This window comes from Lampetra fluviatilis, chromosome 18 (genome assembly GCF_964198595.1).
Source record: "Lampetra fluviatilis chromosome 18, kcLamFluv1.1, whole genome shotgun sequence".
Taxonomy (NCBI): domain Eukaryota; kingdom Metazoa; phylum Chordata; class Hyperoartia; order Petromyzontiformes; family Petromyzontidae; genus Lampetra; species Lampetra fluviatilis.
In genome coordinates, this window is record NC_136292.1 from 4,853,135 (window position 1) to 4,872,436 (window position 19,302).

A 19,302-nucleotide genomic window follows, 5' to 3' on the forward strand; every position below is an offset into this window, starting at 1 on the left:
TGGATATAGTCCAATCAGCGTCATGCTACGTTCTGTGGAGTACCGCCTCTTTTTGGGCGATTTCCCTCCAGCTGAGAATCGCCCCGAGTGGTCCCATAGACTTACATTCAAAGATGTTTTTTTTCGAACGGGGGCGCTGCAATGCATTCTCTATGGCTTCCGGGAGGGCTCGCTCTAACGTGCTTACGTCATCATACGTGCTTACGTCATCATACGTAAGCACGTTTCATCCAACAATATAATTTGTCGCCACCTAGTGGAATCTTTAATAAAAGAAACTTGAGTGGATTGTATTAATAGTGAGTATAGAAACAAACAAGATGTATTGTAAGAGTCACTTTATTTTTCATTAATATTAAAGAAGTGAAGTTGCCTTTACATGCTTAAGCTGTTAATTTATCCTTTGCATGGGTGGACCTTATCCTTATAAATCATCCAGACATTTGCCCCCCCTGAGAGATTTTGCAGGAGCCGCCACTAGACAAACATAACAACAGACAATGGTGGCGGCCCAGGCAGAAGTGCTGGGAATGCTGGGTAATGACACCGAACAACCACCGCCATCTATTGCGCGGTGGTTGAACTTATGACACTCGGTCCAGAAAGGCAACTGGACATACGGACAGGTTTGTTCCAATCTCTGAAACTTCGTAAGTCGAATGTCCGTAAGTAGAGGAGTCCCTGTACCACAAAGTGCATTTTGCTGCACTGCCCTCTGCTGACAACATAGCCCCCACATCAGCCTACAACATCAAATGCACGGTTGGTCACTCATCCAAGCACCATACAGGTTCACAACAGCTTAGCTTCTGAGCTCTGATGAAATCAGGCACGTTCAGGATGATATGGTCATAGGCAGAGCCTGGCCTTGAACAAGGGTAAGCGCAGAGGATAGTACCCTGCACTCTATAAACCTGATCACCGGAGTTTGATTCTCGGCCTCAGCTAACAGCAGGCAGCGAGTGATCTCTGAACCGGTCCTAGGTCTTCCACCACCTTCACACCTTCACTGATTTGCACTCAGCAGCGTGATGAATTACAGCCAAACATCTGTCATCACCGATTTGGCATTTGGGAGGCCTTCATCCAGCAATTCTATTTACAAAGAGCTGTACCATTACTGCAGTATTACCACTCTGTTAATGTGTAACAAGCCACCTTGCCCAGTGGAGGGTGGACATCGAAGAAGAACGTGTTGTTGATGTAGTAACTTCCCATCTTGCCAAAGTGAGTCTCGTCCCAACTGGTGGAGGAAAGACACGAGAGGGCTTCAGTAGACGGTCAGATGCACACATCCCCCTGCTGTACATTTTACAATGATCACATGCCCCATCCACCACACAGCCCAGGTGTGGCACATTGTCAGCCCCTTGGATGATCGGCTACACGGGTAACATCTTGAACACTATACCGCCGTAAAGGTTGCCATTCGCATATGGTCGTGTGACGCTTATTAATTATTATATTATGGATTACTGACCCCAATTGATAATTTGTTGCAAGTGCTTGGAAAAGGACAATTAGCCAAAATGTTCGTGACATCCCCATGAATTGGCATCTGACATATAATGAGGCTTTACCTTTTCTTGCGTACCTAGAAAATATATTAATGAAAGTCCAGCATAGTTCAAATTAGTGTTGTATATGCACACTTAAAACTCTCCAATTTGCGTGTGGATAAATCTACACCTGTTGTGAGCAGGGATGGGTGCACACTTTGTATGTTGAACTTATTTCGCACCGTACATAACCAACCGTGCTAATCGAAGGTGTGGGAGAAAGAAAACAAACGAATCACAAACAGCAGTTCTAAAGAAATTCGTTTTCAATCTAGATTTTAAAGTGTATAGCTCCAGTGGCTTCCAAATATCAGAGGAAAGAGCATGCCAGACGGCTGCAGAAGCCCATCTGAAAGCTCACGATGCAGTGAGCGTCTTTATTTGATGGCTCGCCAAAAGCCGCTGCGAGGATGCGAGGAGTTTGCGTGATGGTTTATGATCCTTGATGAGATCAGCAAGGTTCTTTGGTTAATTTGTGACAAGCACACATGGCAAGCATGTACTGTAGTGCCACCCCCCTAGCCACCTATAGCAGATCAATCGTTTCATCTCACTTTTACCGTGTTTGTCCACCCTACTGTAGCTGAACATACTTTTCTTTTTGCTTCCTCCATCGCAATCCCCCTCTTGGAATTCCTTCCCATCAACCTCTTCTTCGCGTGTTATAACATCTCAACTTAAATATATTCCACCTTTGATTGTGTCGTTTGTTGCTCACCACTTGGTGTTTTGAGGGTTTTGGGACCTGTGCTCAGCATCCGTGATTTTAAAAAAACACACTGCCCAGCACGGACAGCCAGGGTGTTCGAGTCGACTTGAAAGTTCCCGTGGTACACCACATTGCTGTGTTCAGTTGGACATCAATAAGTCGAGTGTGACTACTTCTGGTCCATACTGGTGCACGGTACTCGGCCACAGAGTACACAAGGGCCATTGGTGATGTCCGTGGCACCGGTGCTGATGTTCCCCAACTTGTGCCTGCCAGTTGCTTAACCAGGTTGACCCTTGTTTTGGTCTTGGCAGCTATTTTTTTCAGGAGATCGTGGAAGGTTGGCGTGAGGTCCAGCTTCACTCCGAGATAGGTTGGAGTGGGGTCGTGTCGCAGAGTGTTGCCCCAGAAGGTCACTTTCAGAGTGTGCTTGGTGCTCCTAGAATTATCAAGATAAAGTGCAATGCCTGTTGTTTTGTGCGGATTTAGCTTGAGCCTCCATTCCAAGAAATATTCCCCCATGGTCATTAGGTCTTGGTTCAGTGGATTCAATGTTGTTGAAAATGGCTGTTTGCTGTTACCAGGGCAAGGTCACCCGCATATGCAAATTAGCTTGACACGTTTGATGGCATGCCACTCGTGTAGACCTTGAAGAGCATTGCCGCGAGTACTGAACCTGTGGCAATCCATTGTTGAGGAACCGGAGTGAGCTGGATTTGTCGCCTATCTCTTAGCATCGACCATATCAGGCATATTCTTGAGGCAGGGGGAATGGTCCTTGCGAGCCTCAATGAATGTCTTCGTTCGATGGCCAGCCAAAAGTCACTTCTGCGAAGATGACCGTAGTTCACGTGATGGTTGATGCTCGTTGATGAGATCAGCAAGGTATTGTGGTTCATTTGTGGTAAGCTCTTTGTGTGTAATGAGTGCGACCCTCAATGTATTCGTTCAGCAACCAGAATCCAATGCAGCTCAGGGAGCACCGGGTGGACACGCTTGCGGTACCCGTCACGGCACGTGCCAAAGAATTTGTACACACTGCAGCTTGCAAGTATTTTTCGCCAGTGGTTAATGTGACAGTTCTCAGCCTCTGGAACGTCAACTCAGACTTATAGATGCGTGTCTGCTGTGGTGTATGCATGGTGCTTTGATTCCATCACTTTGGAGGCTTGCGTTGGTGGATCACGTAGAGTTTTATCAGAATCCCAACTCACTCGACTGTGGATTATTTAATCTATTTGTGTCATTCTTTGGTTGCTTGTTCTGGTATGCGTGGGTTTTCACCGGAAACTCCAGTTTTCTCCCGCATACAAACGCACTTCAAATGAGTCTTAGGACTCGGTATAGTTAAGACCTGTCCTGGGAACACTACCTCTTTTTCATCAGTTAAGTGTCAGACATGGTGACATACTTTCACAATCACTACATGGTGTAAGAATGCTGAACCGTACGTAGCCAACCATGCTAATCGGAGGTGCAGGGGAAGGGCAACAAACGAAACACAAAAAAGCTGTTCTAAGGAAATACATTTTCAATCTAGATTTAAAAGTGCATTGCTCCAGTGGCCATCTTTGTTCGATGGCCGAGCCAAAATCCGCTGCTGTGAGGTCGACCAGAGTTCACGTGATGGTTTATGCCCCTTGGCGAGATCAGCAAGGTATTGTGGTTCTTTTGTGGCAAGCACTTCGTGTGTAATGAGTGCATACCGTGTTAGCCCATACGGTTTACCCGTATTCTTGAACAGGGAAATTGAGTTTTCAGGTCCATACGACAGACAGCCGTTTCAATACGGGACTTTGTCGGATGAACGTTGAGAATTATAAGGGCACGGGAAGACCAATAAGGTCTGAATTGGTCTGTAATAAGGTAGGGCACTGATAAGGGGTGGACAGGTTTGCGAGGGCAACTTTATAATGTATTCGTTCGGCAACCGGAATTCGATGCGGCTCAGCCACCACCGTACCGACAGGATGAGATATTGCGGTACCTGTCACTGGTACGTGCCAAAGAATGTTGTTGTACACACCACAGCTTGCCAATTTTGTGTTTATTGGTTTTTTTTTACCAGACGTCCTGTAGAGTAATTAGTTGCAATAATCGAATAACACGAAAACGGGGTAGGGGGGGAGATCAGAGCGGATACACTCCGCTCACTCGCGGTTATCTTGGCTTGGCCACCCGAGTGTGGAAATTGCAAGTCGCTGCTCTGCATCGACATCAGCAGTCGTACGACGACGAGGACAACAAGAAGAAGAAGCAGCAGAAGATCCGAATAACCGGTGCGGCGCGTGATCAACATCAGGGTTGGGAAGCCTAGAAGCGGACAGGTTGGCTTGAACTATACCCGAACCTTGATTTGAAGCTTTCGTGACTGCAGGAATCCATACTCTTTGGTTCTTTCGGTAAAGTCACGTGGGTATAGATTCAAATAAATCACGACGTTTTCGAGCGCAACACAAGCGTCCATCATCAGGTGGGACGCTTGTGTTGCGCCCGAAACGTCGTGATTTATTTTATTTTATACCGACGTGACTTTACCGAAAGAACCAAAAAGTATAATCTATGGGCTTTAACAGGCGTCCGCTTAACAGCACTTGTCCCAGCAGTCCGCGTGTAGCTTGTAGCCAAGGCTGGCTGGCAGCATCGGGTTTTTTTTTCCATCGGGTTTTTCATGGCTTTAATTTTAAAAAACGATCATCTCAGATGGCCCACAATCCGGTTGCATTGCCTGTTAATCCCTATAATTATAGCCGCCCACCAGAGAGAAGACAAACAACACGTCCCGCTACAAGATGATGGTCAAAGTTCGCAAGGCTCCTGATGGAGTCTTGGGCTGTCCGATGGCAGCGAGTGGCCCGAGCTGCAAAAGTTCACAATGGAGCTGTCCAGCATCGCCACGTCCAGCGCCGCGTCCGAGAGGAACTTCTTCTCCACCACGGCCTTCGTTCACTCCGAGCTGAGGAGGAGGAGGAGCAGCCACCCGAGCGTGGAATCGGTGGAGAAGGTCGTCGTCTTCATCAAGAGCAACATTCACGTCTTCTTCGACGGCGCGGTCGAGATGATCGAACTGCGAGAGGACAGCGAATCCGATGACTCTGCTGCTGCCGCCGATTGACGGCAACTTGACTTGCCGGATTAAAACCATGGTTTTTTTTCCCGACAAAATCGGGTGTTTTTTGGAATAAAAACCAATAACCCGATCAAATTTGCTATTTAAAAAAAAATCGGGTTTTTTTTCTCCACCCTTGCTGGCAGCAGGGACCGTATCGCTCGCGTGCAAAGGTTGCGAAATAAACGCCCACGGGTGGTGGAGAAGACGTCGTTGTTGTCTGCGCGTTCGCCTGCGCACGTGCGGCAGAGCGCGTGCTCACAGCGCGCGTGCTCAAACACACACTGAGCACGTGCGAATTTACAGTGCGTGCTCGCTTACAGTGCGTGTGCACAAACACACGTGTGAATTTACAGTGCGCGTGCTTACAGTGCGTGTGCACAGACACACGTGTTAATTTACAGTGCGCGCTCGCTTACAGTCTGCGTGCACACACGTGTGAATTTACAGTGCGCGTGCGCACAGACACACGTGTGAATTTACAGTGCGTGCTCGCTTACAGTCTGCACACACACGTGTGAATTTACAGTGCGCTCTGGCTTACAGTGCGCAGGCGACTTCAGTTACCCTTGACAGTGCGTGATACTGCACAGTGCACACACACACACTGCTGTACGTGTGATGATGATGTGTATGATGATGATGTGTCACACACACACTGCTGTACGTGTGTGATGGTGATGATGTGTGTCACACACACACTGCTGTACGTGTGTGATGATGATTTGTGATGATGTGTCCGCACACCCACCACACATGGTCTGGCTCGTCCAGGCGATAGAACCTTGTGGCCGCGGCAAGTAACAGCACGCAGGCCGACACCACGCGCGCCTCTCTCGGCGACACCCGCTGCCCCCCCTCGGCACCAGAGCCAGGCCCGGCCTCTCCCGGTCCCTCTCCTCCTGTCCCTCGCCCTCCACCTCGTCCGCCACCTCTTCCTTCTCGTCGTCCGAGACGCACTCGCTCGGGTTCGCCGCCGCCGCCGTTGAGATGCGGGGAAGCCGCCGCCGTCGGAGTCGCCGGATCGCTCATCGCTTTACGCCGACGGACAAAAGCGTCTCCTTGCTTGCTCATCGTGGAAGCGAAAGAGCATTCAAGAATGGCCCCTCGCGTCTTTTCGCATGGGGCAGGACTGTGGTGCTGGTGGTAGTAGCAGCAGTGGTGGTGTTGGAGATCTGGGAGAACCACATTCCGAATGGACGTTCATGTACTGAACAGATGGGAGGGGGGTCTTTGAACTCTCACAGCTGTCGTGGAGGTGACGTCAGTGCGGCTCTTCGACTTTACAAAAAAGTTTAAAAAGTCAAGGGGTTGGGTGGTGTCCCTGCCCGAAATCAATCATTATTAACGTCGTTCGACCACAATATTACAGTTAAACGCACCAGTTTCAACAACACGCGCCAAGACAAGGATGATCTGCTCTCCCGTGTTATTTTGTTAGACAACTGCAGTGAATGCTCCTTAGCTACACGATCTCTCAGGAAGCCTTCTCGTCGTGGCGAAGTAAACTTTATTGGCATTTCGTGCCCTGAACGTATTGCCCCATCCGCGAGAATATAATTCAGACTTGTATAATAGATCTGTCGTGAATTAGGTTGGGTTAAAAAAAATGGCGTACATCAACAAGTTGTTGAAATCCGTGACACAAAGAAACAAATACAGCATTCGTGACAATTGAATACTTGAGAACGTGCAGATTAGCACGTGCGTAATGTAACAATGCATCGTATGTATACTTTTGCGACAGAATGAGCGTCGTGGAGAATTAGACTGTACTTCAGATGTCTTCACGCACGTCTGTGAACGTAAAATAATATATTTTTTTGCTTTACACATCCAATAATCCACTTGGCCCTCTTAGTGGCATCATTTCAAAAACATTGGATTCACACAAGCAGTCCCCTGACATTAAGTTATTTTCCAAGCCAGAGTATGTGGCCAAACTAATTAAACTTTAAATGAACTTTAGTGTTGGTTGCCATTTAAAGTAATGCATGTTGTTACTGGACAACTGTCACAATACACTGGACTACAAAAACACAAAGGGGGTACCCGGATGTGCAAAATAAAATCACGTGCGATATTTAATGCTTTATTCAATTGCTTTTATTCAAGAAATGTACACATTTATTTAAACACGAAAACGATATAATTCTGCAATAAAAAATGACAAAACACTTTATATTAGTAGCTTCCAATGCCACACACACACAATAAAGCAGAATGCAACAGGAGACACATTTACACCTGAAAACATTTAAAATGCAAGGTTGCTAATTAATGCATATTTTAAACTAGAATCTGGCTATCTTAACATCAATATTTAAGGTAGAGTGGCTTTTGAGAAGCCTTGAATATACCACCACAACAGCACATGGCGAAAATCGGAGAGTATTCCTGCAAGGCTGAATGGCAATGCCAGCACAACGTTTAGGGGCCTTGTAGACATAACTCAATGCGGCATTCAGATGGATGTAAGTATTTAACCTGGAAAGAACAACAGGAGCGAGACAAGATGATCATATTCTTCAGATTATAAGACGATCCAGAAGGTAAGACGCACCACAAACTTGTGCCTGGCCATTGTCAATCGTGATACAAATCTGGTCACACAGCACTATTGGAAAAGATGCACTGCCAACTTTTGCTTTAATTTTAAAGGAGTACAAAAAATCAGACCACAATCCAGGGAATACAGTAGCAGCTCTGCCCAATTCCTATATAATAGGGAGGAGTTTCAGCTTAAGGACAATTTCGGATATTTTTTTCAGATATTGGGGTTATTGACATTGTAATAAATTAACGTGTATTCATGCTTACAAAAGTGACATCGTCAGATGATTCGTCACGCAACTTTCTGGAGGAAATGCACGCAAGTTGTGAAACACGCGGCATCCTTTCCGGTGGACATCACACATTCGGATCGACAAGAAAATCAGGAACAAATTCCTACACTACGTCTTCCAGGACCTCTCTTAGCGGCACGAGACACACATCGTTATAGAAGCCCCCCTCGTTGTCTCCCCCACCGAAAACGAGCAGCGTGGAGAGGGCCTCGTGCCCCCCAGTCGCTCCTTCCGTTTTGGCATCAGCGCCCCCGTCCAGAGACGCCAGTGCGAGAATAGAGTGGCCAGCACGTGGGACCGACCCAAAGGGGTCACTCATGAGCTGTGTCCACTCGCTCGTATCTGAAGCACACACACAGTTATTACTCGGCGTGTAAGAATTCAACAATCTCCAATCCACCCCCCCACAATGCAATGAATTGTCAAAATGTGAGATTCAAGGATCTTTACACTTTCATCTCATTTGTATTCAGCTTTATATTCTATCTGGTTTGTTCTATCAAGTTCGTAGCAGTATCCCGAAGGAACATTAGCATGTACTTTTAATAAGGCATAAATCATCAATTCCCAGGAGCAGCTAAGACATGGTTAGCACACTGCACTATGAAGAAAAGCTAAGTTTGATTTCCAGTCACGGCTAACATCCGTGGCAAATTATATCAAGAAAAGCCTTGACCTTCCCCTTCACTAACCCGTACCTATGGTCAAACCCCCATGACCTTTGGCAAGGGGTAGGGCTTCAGTGGATTGACAAAATGCCATGTAAATTATATTATATCAAGTTCGTAGCAGTACATCGAAAAAAAACTGTGCAAATGAATTTTACATCAACAAATCTTCATGTGTGCAGTTAACTTCCAATGGGCTATATTCATGCGATTTCTAGCACATCTGCTTTTGCTGTACAAAAACATGGCTCAAAAATTTGGGTTGAAATGCTAAATAAATAAACGGAGAGGTTGCTCACCAACGTTGAAGATGTGCGTGTCCGTGAGAGCACGTTGGCCATTATATCCTCCGTGAATAATCATACGGTTGTCCGAAACAGGGGCAGATGCATGCCAGCTAAGGATAGAAAGGGGTATATGTTTTATACTTACTATAAACCAACTCAAATCTCGTTTCAGATTTTACCACATGTTTGTTTTGGCATGATGTCTGACGTTTCACAACACCTGCCAAACAACACGTAGTACAACCTGAAAACAAATCGGACCTATACAGCACAAACGTGAAAAACGTGCGCAGTAGTAATGCTATGATACAATTTACAAAACAGCTTGGGTATAAATAATGACATTTCTTTAATGCAGTAGAGGTGTAACGATATACACCCTCTCCACAGGATCATGTGATGATTGATGTAATTAAAAGGAGTCGAGATTTCATCATAAATTACTTTTTGCGGTAAGTGTAGCGGCCACTAGTGGCTGCAGGACACAAGAATACATTCCGTATAGAAAATAAAAAAAACATTCAAGTCTACACATGCATTGCAAGCTTTATAATCAAATGTAATTAATTATTTACACCTCAATCATACAGTACTTGTTTTCATAGATACAACGTTAAAAAAAGAACATCACTACAATTACATTCTCACCAAGAGGGAGCTTTAGAGACCCTTCGGGGGAAAATTTTGGCCAACTCTTCAACACTGGTCACGACACAAAAACCTGACGATCAACTAATTGTGGTGTACCCATGTATACCGCTGCGTGGATAGGGACTGGGGCATTTACGAAATATGCATCATTGGTTCAACTGCCCCGCCGGGAGATTGCATCGAACAGGTGATCTCTGGATTGCAAGTCCAGTGTGCAAACCATAAACTAACCATGACAGCACAGCAGCATCCCCCTTTCACAGTAAATCGTTTTAATTGCTCACCATCTTGGAGAAGGCACGGCTCCCTGGACTTGCACGGGTGCATACTCCATAAACCCTAGAGTGATGATATACAAGTTTGACGGGCAGCAATACCAGTTACGACATGGATTTAATTAAAGCAAAAGCCATTACAAACAATGAACACGCCAACCCCGCCCCCGATTTTAGCACGGTTGAAAATATAAATCACTGGCCCCACGGCAGCATGTTAAACAGCACAGCATGCACACTCCCATCGCTCACCAAGGTCGAGGACATGCAGGTCACTGAAGCACACGGGTGCATCCCAACCACCGAATATCACCAGCTTGTTTTTCAGCAGGATCATCGAGTGTCTGATAAATAACATGCAAAATAAGCTTTTGAGCTTATAATGATGACAATATGGGAACATCATTGAACTTGTTGTTAACAGTCTCATTCTATAACCAATCACTTTTTTTTTCAAGGCATCTGTTCATCGGACCGTTAAAGCAAAGCAGAATTATTGGATAGTGCTTGGACAGGTGATCACCATGTAGTTTGAAATGGGGCTAACATGATGAACAGCAGAAGGCAGTTAGTCCTGCAATATCTATTATTGTACTGCTATGCTTATACAACTGTGTTGCCTTCACCAACCGCATTGGCCAGTGCAAAGTATGGTCAAACAACTCCTCATGACCTGCACAGCATGGGAAAAACCCTCATCTGGATAGTGTATTGACACACTCATTTATTCATAATGGCCTGCCGGCATTATCATCCTTAAAGTGCGTACCCGGATCGAGGGCAGGGCAGGTCGCCCACCACAATCGGCTGGTACCAGATGCTGTGCTGCGGATTGAAGATGTACAGTTGGTTGCTGCAGCCGTCCGGCTGTGGGTTGGGTAGTGGGAAAACGCCTCCAAACACAAACAGCTCATGGCGGAAAAGCGTGCTGCTGTGGTACGCCAGAGGTGGAACCTTGCCCTTGGCCTGGCTCAAAACAGGATTGGGGAGGGAGACACACACAGGTCGGCATTGCAATTCATCATCAGCAGCTATATTTTTAACCAGTGCCATATTCTGAAACATGCCCTCAAACCATCCATGTCCTATAAGCCCATTTGACTGAACTTATAAAATGTCAAGAGTGCAGGGTGCTTTGTAATGCAATTGTACACGGTAATTATATTTTTAGAGACGTGCCTTTTTTTCTAATTTTATCCACATTTAACTTTTGATGTCATGTCATGAGAGAAAAAATCTATTTGAAACTCTCGGGGTGCCGTATTAGAGCAGTCCAAGGAAAGATGTGACAGGCCTGCTTCAAAGATCTCTTATGTGACAGAATGTGCCTGAGGAACTTATCTGATAAGAGCAATATCACTTCATGTGTTTTTTTAAGTGAGACGGATTGTGACACTGCGTCACCATGAGGGATAGCGACATGAGGATACCTTCATTCAGCGGTGGATAAAACAAAGTGGCTCATAAGGATTAGATGCAATGGTGAGGATGATAAATATGAATAATTATTCCAATATATGTGACGATGATAATGCTGATCCAATGTAATTCCAAACACTGCATAGAGCTCACCTCCACCAGTTGCCACTTCCATGTGGCCATGTCCAAGATGTGCATGTCACTGAACCATTTCCCGTTCTTGGAGCCTCCAAAAACGTAGATTCGCCGCATCTCCGAGTCGAATGTAGCGGTGTGCCCAATGCGGCATTCTGGGGTTTTACCAGTGGCAACCGTCTCCGCTGGTAACCACGAGTTATTCTCTAGTACAACGACAAAAAATCGTACATTTGCATAGATTTTGTAACTTCAAGATGTGCTTGTCCTCTAAAGTAAAAACAACAACATATACAAGGCACACTACCTGCTATGACAAATGGATCAGAAATATGGACATTAAATAAAAAATGGAACAAATGCGGATAAGTTTCGAAAAAGGAACAAGTGATAAGAGAGAGAACACACACAGGTTATATACATCGGTTAGTCACTCCCTGATGTAGATGGGTACAGGCAGAGTTAAGGCTTTCTCAACCAAAGTTGAAATGCATAAGGCAGACATGATTATTTTATGTCAGAATGAGCCATTGGAATTTGGTTCTCCTTATTACCCAACTACTCTGTTCAAAACAATTACTGAATCAGGACCAATCTTAAAAATAGAAAAACATAAAACCACATTTTTCGCTGTCCCTAGGATGAAAATTATAATTTAGTACTTAAACTGAGAAGTATCTCAAAGTGCACGACAAAAAACATTTGACCAAGGGAAACAGGGACAACAATAAAAGGATAACAGAATTAGACAATTCGGAAGAAACAAAAAAAACAGCTGCATACCCAACCTAAAATCCTCGGACAACTACAATGAAAACATAAATATAAATCAAAATGTTCAAAAATGGAACTTGCAACAAAGTCATACAACAAGTTTGGGTGTGTAAAATGTGTTAAAAACATGTGATCCATACAAATCCACCGCAAAGGTAAAATGTACGCAAACGTAGGTGCCCTTGACGTGAATTACAGTCCTTACCAATGTGCAATTTCCAAATGGGGTCCTTGCAAAAAGTCATGCGGTGGCCCTGTCCCCCAATGAGGATGACTGTTTGTGGGTCGATGAGGCACAGGCTGTGGCCCCAGCGTGCACTCGGCAGGGCTGCAGTGGAGTGAGGGCATGGCATGGCATGGCAGCGCACCGTCAAATCACACGTGGGAAATACAAACGTGCACAAAGACCAAAGCCGCTTTTGCTCATCTCTACAAATGGTTCTAAGAGAAATGATTCGATCATCACTTGCAATTCTAAATAGTTTTACTTACAGCTGAAAGCATTATATATTTTTTTGACAACGGAATAAAAGTTTCAGCACAATCCACCGTAGTAATGGCAGTATGAGACAGTACAAAAGCAGTTAATGAACAAACAGCACTTGAAACAAATTTCATTTTCGCAAGTTAGTTATGCTACTGGAAACAGGTTCATACTTCTACGAGGTCTTTAAAATATATCCTACTACACCATTCTCGCATCGCCACAGCAAAAAATACTCTGGCAGTATGCATCTCTGCACCACTCGACTTGCAAATCCGTTTCAAAATCAAATACACGACACTCGTTTACCGACCATTTTCTTCGCTTTTCTTTTGAAGCTGCTGGGCCATTTTCTTGACGCTCTTGCCCGCTGGCTTCTTCTCATCCCTTGCGTCTTTGACGCTCTTCTCAAAACTCCCCTCGGGAGTTGTGCTGCCGAAGCAGGGGGAATCACCGGGGCTGGCACTGGTGGAGCAAAAGGTCTCGCCGGGTGTGGAGCTCACGGGGCTGCCCGCCTGGTGCAGCTTGCGGCAGATGCGCGACTGCTTGGCAATGGGGAGGCTGCCCGGAGGCGTGTCAGGGCCATCTTCTGTGGACTGGTGACTGCGCTTGCGCTGCCTGTGATTCCCCTTCATAGACTCCACCTTTGTCGCCAAAATGGAGACCTACACGTTGAGAAAGAAGTGTGTAAATTTCGATTTAAAGCTTTCGTGACTGCAGGGATTCATCTTCTTGGTTCTTTCGGTAAAGTCACGTAGAAGGGAAATAATAAAATAATAAAAATAAAACATCATAAAATTATTCTCACGACGTTTCGGCCACAACGCAAGCAGCCGTCCTCAGGTGAACAACAGGTGCGTCGGGAAGACAGCGTCTGAATGAAACACCCCAGACTTGGAGCGTATATTTAAGCTGGGTTCGAGGGGGAAAAGCGCCTTGACAAAATAATTTGCATATCAAGAGGAATTTAGCATATTTATGGGAAAAGCAGATATGGGATTAGTACTACTTGTGAAATGCGTAGGAGGTGGGCGGGGGGTTTCAAAGTCATATTATGCCCGTGCATTATGCAGGATTAGCAGCATCAAAGGGAGGGGGATAGGGTAGCATTAATAAAGGGAAGGAATGTTAATAGTATGTAGCTGCAGTAACTAAACCACCACGTAAAAAAGAAGTGTGTGTATATATTTAGTCGATGCACCCGCGGCAGGGAACCCCTCCTGGAAGTTGTCCCTGCGAGGCATACAGTGAATGCAGCACTGGCCAGCAACTGGGCATTAGCCAACCAGTCGTGGGTGATAATTGCCATATGGCTTCCAAAATAAGGTGATTTGCAAGTAATCTCTCAATTGCTTGTCAATTTTACCTTGACAAAATCACCAGGAATGTGGCCAAACTTGTTGTACATCAGAAACCGAGCAGGGTTGAGCCTGAATTGTGCTTGAATGGGTGACCACCATTCACAGCACACATCAAGTTGCCATAGCCAAATGGGGAACAAAGTGGTGGGCAGCAAAGGCCATCATCCAGCAGTGGATTGACGCTGTCGCCTCGACAGACCTGGTCTTCACCTGAGGACGGCTGCTTGTGTTGTGGCCGAAACGTCGTGAGAATTATTTTATTATGATTTATTTTTATTATTTTATTACTTCCCTTCTACGTGACTTTACCGAAAGAACCAAGAAGATGAATCCCTGCAATCACGAAAACTTTAAATCGAAAAATAATTGTACATGTCATATATGTGTATGATAATTCTTTCAACAAACACCATGCATAGAATAGCATGAGAATTGGCTGATGATGTATGCAAGGTATATGAAAATGTTGCACTTATGTTACATGTAAGATAATGGAGTCAACAAAGGGAAAGTGAACTATTACAAACCTAATATACATTAGAATTTGTAGTGTTACCGCTAAAATAAGCCATGACCAAAAATGAATGTGTTCAGCCACTGCATTCCTTATACAAAGTAGAATTTAATAAAATCCAACCAATATTAGCTTCCAAAGGGAATGATTACAAATTAAAGCCGCATTGTGATGCAAATAAGTTGTTGTTATTAGGCGAATTAAATTGCAATCAAACATTCCCTGAAAATAAAAAATACATTTCCATCCGCAAAAATTTCAAGATCAAACCTGAAAGGCAAATCAACAAGAATGTTTCAGACAAACCTTTGGAGAAACCTCAGCAGGTGAAGAGACCTCAGCTTCTGAAGGGTCTTCTGCCGATTCTCTCTCTATGGAAGTTTGGCCGCCCACTGACATGAAGAACGAGCGAAGGGACGCTGTGGAACTCCTCTTGCACCCGCCTAGGCCCTGCCTCTTGTTCACCACCTACAGAAAAAAATTATCAGTTCCTTTATTTGAACCAGAACATGAGTCATTGGTATATTGCTACACGTAAAGCAACATGAACAAATCACCCTTAATGAACCAGATTTCATCAGTTGATGCATAGAAGATGCTATAGGCTGCAGTGAATAGCAGAGGGGAGTGGGGTAAATAAATTGTTGTACTGTACTTCTGTACAATTGGATTGTATAGGTAACTATTCATATGCCAATTTAAAAACTGGTCATCAGGAATAAAAAAAAATATATATATTATTCTCATCAGACCCCATGGTGTCAAGTGCAGTCTCTAGCTCTCATTATCCACTCAATCTCTCTAGCCTATCTATGTTCCATGAAGAAGGGACATTGCACAAAACGTCTCCAACTATATATTTTTCCTTTTAAGTCAGTGATATTATTAAAAGGCAGTGTTATTGACGAATGTGTTTTTTTATTTGTGCTTGTGCACCACCGCCAATGCAGCATCACCAAATGATTTGTTTACTACAAGTACAGGGGTGTGCAATAAAACACTGCAAGAAGACACCGAAAACTATTTTTTTACAATAACAAATTAAATTGTCCTTTACATTGTGTTTTCAGGTTGTAAAGCGTGTTGTCTGGTATGATGTCCAACCCTAACCCTAAGCTTCTTTGGGAACTTTATGAACGGACAAAAGCTTACAGCAAATGGAACATAGTCAGACTTCATGCCAACACGTGGTATAACCCAAAAACAAAGTTGTAGAGCACAATCGCAAAGACCCATGCTGTAGCAATTCTCTGCACGATACACAAACCCCACATCGCCACGGGCAAGATGACCAGCGCGGACGTACCCGTCCATCCACGGTGAGCACCAGTTTTGCGAATTGCCCGAATTCAGCCTGCGTTTCAGCAGCCTCCAAAAATTCGTCCGTCCACTCGCCCTCCCACACCAGACTCCTGAGCATAAAACAAGTGGAATTAAAAATAAACTTACCACGCCATCAGTGCATCAGAGTTTATGTACACAGAGGTATTTTTTTATAAATCTTTATTGATAGACGATGAGAGGCCCCCCTTCCCATGCCGTTTGGGCTGTAGCGGATTATTTTTCCATACTTCACACACTGGTCAGTGCGTGTTGATTAAATCAAGGACATAAACAGCGGTGTGTAAATACAGGATCGGTGCAATAATGATTTTTCTGCACTACTCTCCATCTGTACCACTTTTTTATTGCTTTAATTTATATTTATTCATCTGGGAGTACTTTATATATACACAAGTTGGTCATTGAACGGAAGTTATTTTTTTCACAAGAAATACAATTCACGCAATGACTCCACGTATTAATGAGAAAATAAATTATGCTAGTCAGTGCAAATTGGTAAAGCTGGGGGAACAGAGACATGGGAGCAATGAAGCGCGATCTAAGAAGGAATTTTGATAAACTATCATCTGCTGCCCACAACACATTCAGATCCATTTACGTTATTCTTTTTTTTTCCATTTACGTGTCAATGATGCTTGATCGCTTTGTTGCTCAGCAGCCCCCAAAACCACAGCACACGTATCCATTCGTTAGGCTGTTGTTGTGGGAACTCTCTCTCTCTCCCTCTCTCACCTGTTCTCTGCAGACAAGGTGCCCAGGGGCTGTGCTTTGACGGCTCCAGGCACCCTCATCTCTGCGCTCACGAAGCTGCCTGCCGAGTAGGCGCCCCACGCTCCCCGCGTGAACACCACCAGGTGAGCGGGCAGGGGGAGTGGCACGGCCAGCGAAAAGCAAAGACGGTCCGACTTGCTGCACCCAACAGAAGTGGTAGAAACACGCAACTTATAAAGGTCACACAAGGCCACGGTACGTGGCGAAAACTATTATTTTAATTGCCGTGTTCAATGTACAATAAGTATTCCCCCTATTGTTATCATCAGCCATGGTCTATCCACGGCCATATTTGTCCATGATCTCGCCATGCAATCACAGTACGTCCCAGTGAACGTGTTAAAAACCCACAGGTTGATTATATCTGCTTGGTTCTTTCGGTAAAGTCACGTAGAAGGGAAGTAATAAAATAATAAAAATAAAACATAATAAAATAATTGTCACGACGTTTCGGCCACAACACAAGCAGCTGTCCTCAGGTTGATTATATTAAATAGTTTTATATCCGTGGCGTGACAAGAAATTTTCTTTATTCACGTGGTAATTTCTTTAGCCACCTGTTTATTAATTATTATAGGGTTTATGCTGTATCACGTTAGTATTGTATAGATTTTGGGACTCAAATCTCCCTTGACAAAGAACTGTTAAGTGGGACCTCTCCTGGTTCTAAGGCTGGTCATATAACAGGCCCGTAGACACGGGGCAGGTGGAGACATTTAGTTTGTCCTTACCCCACACCTCCGATTAGCACTGTTGCCTACGTAGGGTGCTAAAGAAGTTCAACATGTACAGTACATACATTTACCCCGGGGAATTCTAATCCGTCGGGGCCTCATCCTATAATTTCGCAGGCCATGTTGATACTATAGCTGGGGGTTAAGCGGTGGCACAATGATTAGGGGATTGTGCTATAGACCCGCAAAACCTAAAGGTATAAGATTCCAGACCACGGCTCATAATCAGTGGCGAACGATATCTGAAGCGATTCCAGACTCCTCATTCACAAAAGCCGCATTAACCAGCGTGGTGAAGTATGGTCAAACAATCCATTAGAACGGGAGGCCTTGAGGGACAAAGAGCCATCACGTTCATATATATTATATAATACAAACTACAGTATATAATACAAACTACAGTATAAACAACAGCAAAGCTCAATCGTCTTGATACAAAAAAACGCGGGAAAACGATTCCCAGTGGCCCAATGTAACCAACGTGTACTACCGACCTGATGGCTTGTCTGGGCGGATCCTTCAGATTCCACAGGACGTAGATTTCGAGCTTCCCCATGTTCGCGAGCGAAGTTAGCGGTAGCAAATTCTGAGTTTAAACAACAACAAGAACAATAATAATAAACACGACGCACATGCGGAACTGATGCGCCACCGCTGAACTTACGAAAACGAGATTTCGCGCCAAATAACCTCTCGCGCGCTCCGATTGGCTGGAGCGGTCTCTTCCAATCCGCGAATCAGAACGTTGCTATGCTAATTTTTTCCTCATTGCTTCTGTCTGACGAGGGGACTCGCCAGGCGGGACACAGATGTCGCGGTTTTCATTGTGTTTCAAATGAGCAGAGGCTAAATAGATATTCAACTTCAGTTTGTCAAAAGTGGCTTAATTTCTCTGGGTTCTGAAAACTTCATCAGACTTCAGTTGTTTAATTCACGCGTGTGGCTTAACAATGGACGCCAAGTGTGCCTAATTTATCCATTCATCGTTAATATGTGACACTTTGTGTAAATATTACACCAAAAAAGAGCTACAGGTTGCACAACAATTGGCTGGAAAAACCTGCCTTATCAGATTTCAAATTCACGCAATCACGCTCGAGCTCTCCGAAACAACGTATTAAACTAGATAATAATATCTACGTGACTTTTCCGAAAGACCCAAAGAGCATAGATAATAATAGCCTAGATGATCAGAACCCAAGTGTACAATGTTCCCAATGCTTTGTACGTGTTGCGTATAATTTTCACACGAAACTAAATTTTCCATTAACCTATGACCAACCCATCAGCATTGGGCTCTGAAAGTAGCATCCGGTACCATATAGTGTTTCAGGATTTACCTATTTAAACCAATGCGGCTGCTGTAAAACATTGGTCCAGGACTGCTATAGGGCTCTGATGGATCTGATAGTCATTCTATTTTGTGGTGGCACTGTGGTTCATTCACGGCTTAACGCATTGCAATGCAAAACCTGAGTTAGATTTTAGTCACGGCTAACACCAGTGGCATTATATATGAACCACATTAAATCCACACCGACCAGCCTGATGGGAGTTATGGATGGTCAAACAACGCCCTTAACCGACACGGCATGGGAAATGTTGACAAAGAGCTGTAACATTATAATTGTTATTATATAGCATTGTGATTAATCAGTATAT

General features: G+C 44.5%; 2 protein-coding genes across 3 annotated transcripts in view; both read right to left on the minus strand.

Annotated features, from left to right (window-relative positions):
• The window catches only part of POMT2 (protein O-mannosyltransferase 2), a 45,641-nt gene extending 38,892 nt beyond the window's left edge, over nt 1-6,749 (minus strand). For both annotated transcript variants that reach the window (XM_078864398.1, XM_078864397.1), the window contains exons 1-2: nt 6,129-6,749; nt 1,159-1,243 (exon numbers count right to left, since the gene is read on the minus strand). In XM_078864398.1, coding sequence (XP_078720524.1) covers nt 1,159-1,243; nt 6,129-6,451 — 408 coding nt within the window. In that variant the 5' untranslated portion in view covers nt 6,452-6,749. The remainder of the gene's footprint in view (nt 1-1,158; nt 1,244-6,128) is intronic.
• Nucleotides 6,750-8,138: 1,389 nt separating this feature from the next.
• LOC144937271 (uncharacterized) lies at nt 8,139-18,284 on the minus strand. The gene is made up of 12 exons (XM_078864680.1): nt 18,135-18,284; nt 16,868-17,044; nt 16,098-16,203; nt 15,098-15,259; nt 13,230-13,581; nt 12,638-12,760; nt 11,677-11,864; nt 10,874-11,070; nt 10,357-10,448; nt 10,114-10,168; nt 9,191-9,288; nt 8,139-8,565 (listed from the first exon to the last, which is right to left on the minus strand). Exons 1-12 carry the CDS (start codon nt 18,194-18,196, stop codon nt 8,327-8,329), a joined length of 1,851 nt encoding a protein of 616 aa, XP_078720806.1. The 5' UTR covers nt 18,197-18,284; the 3' UTR covers nt 8,139-8,326.
• Between the last annotated feature and the right edge of the window lie 1,018 nt (nt 18,285-19,302).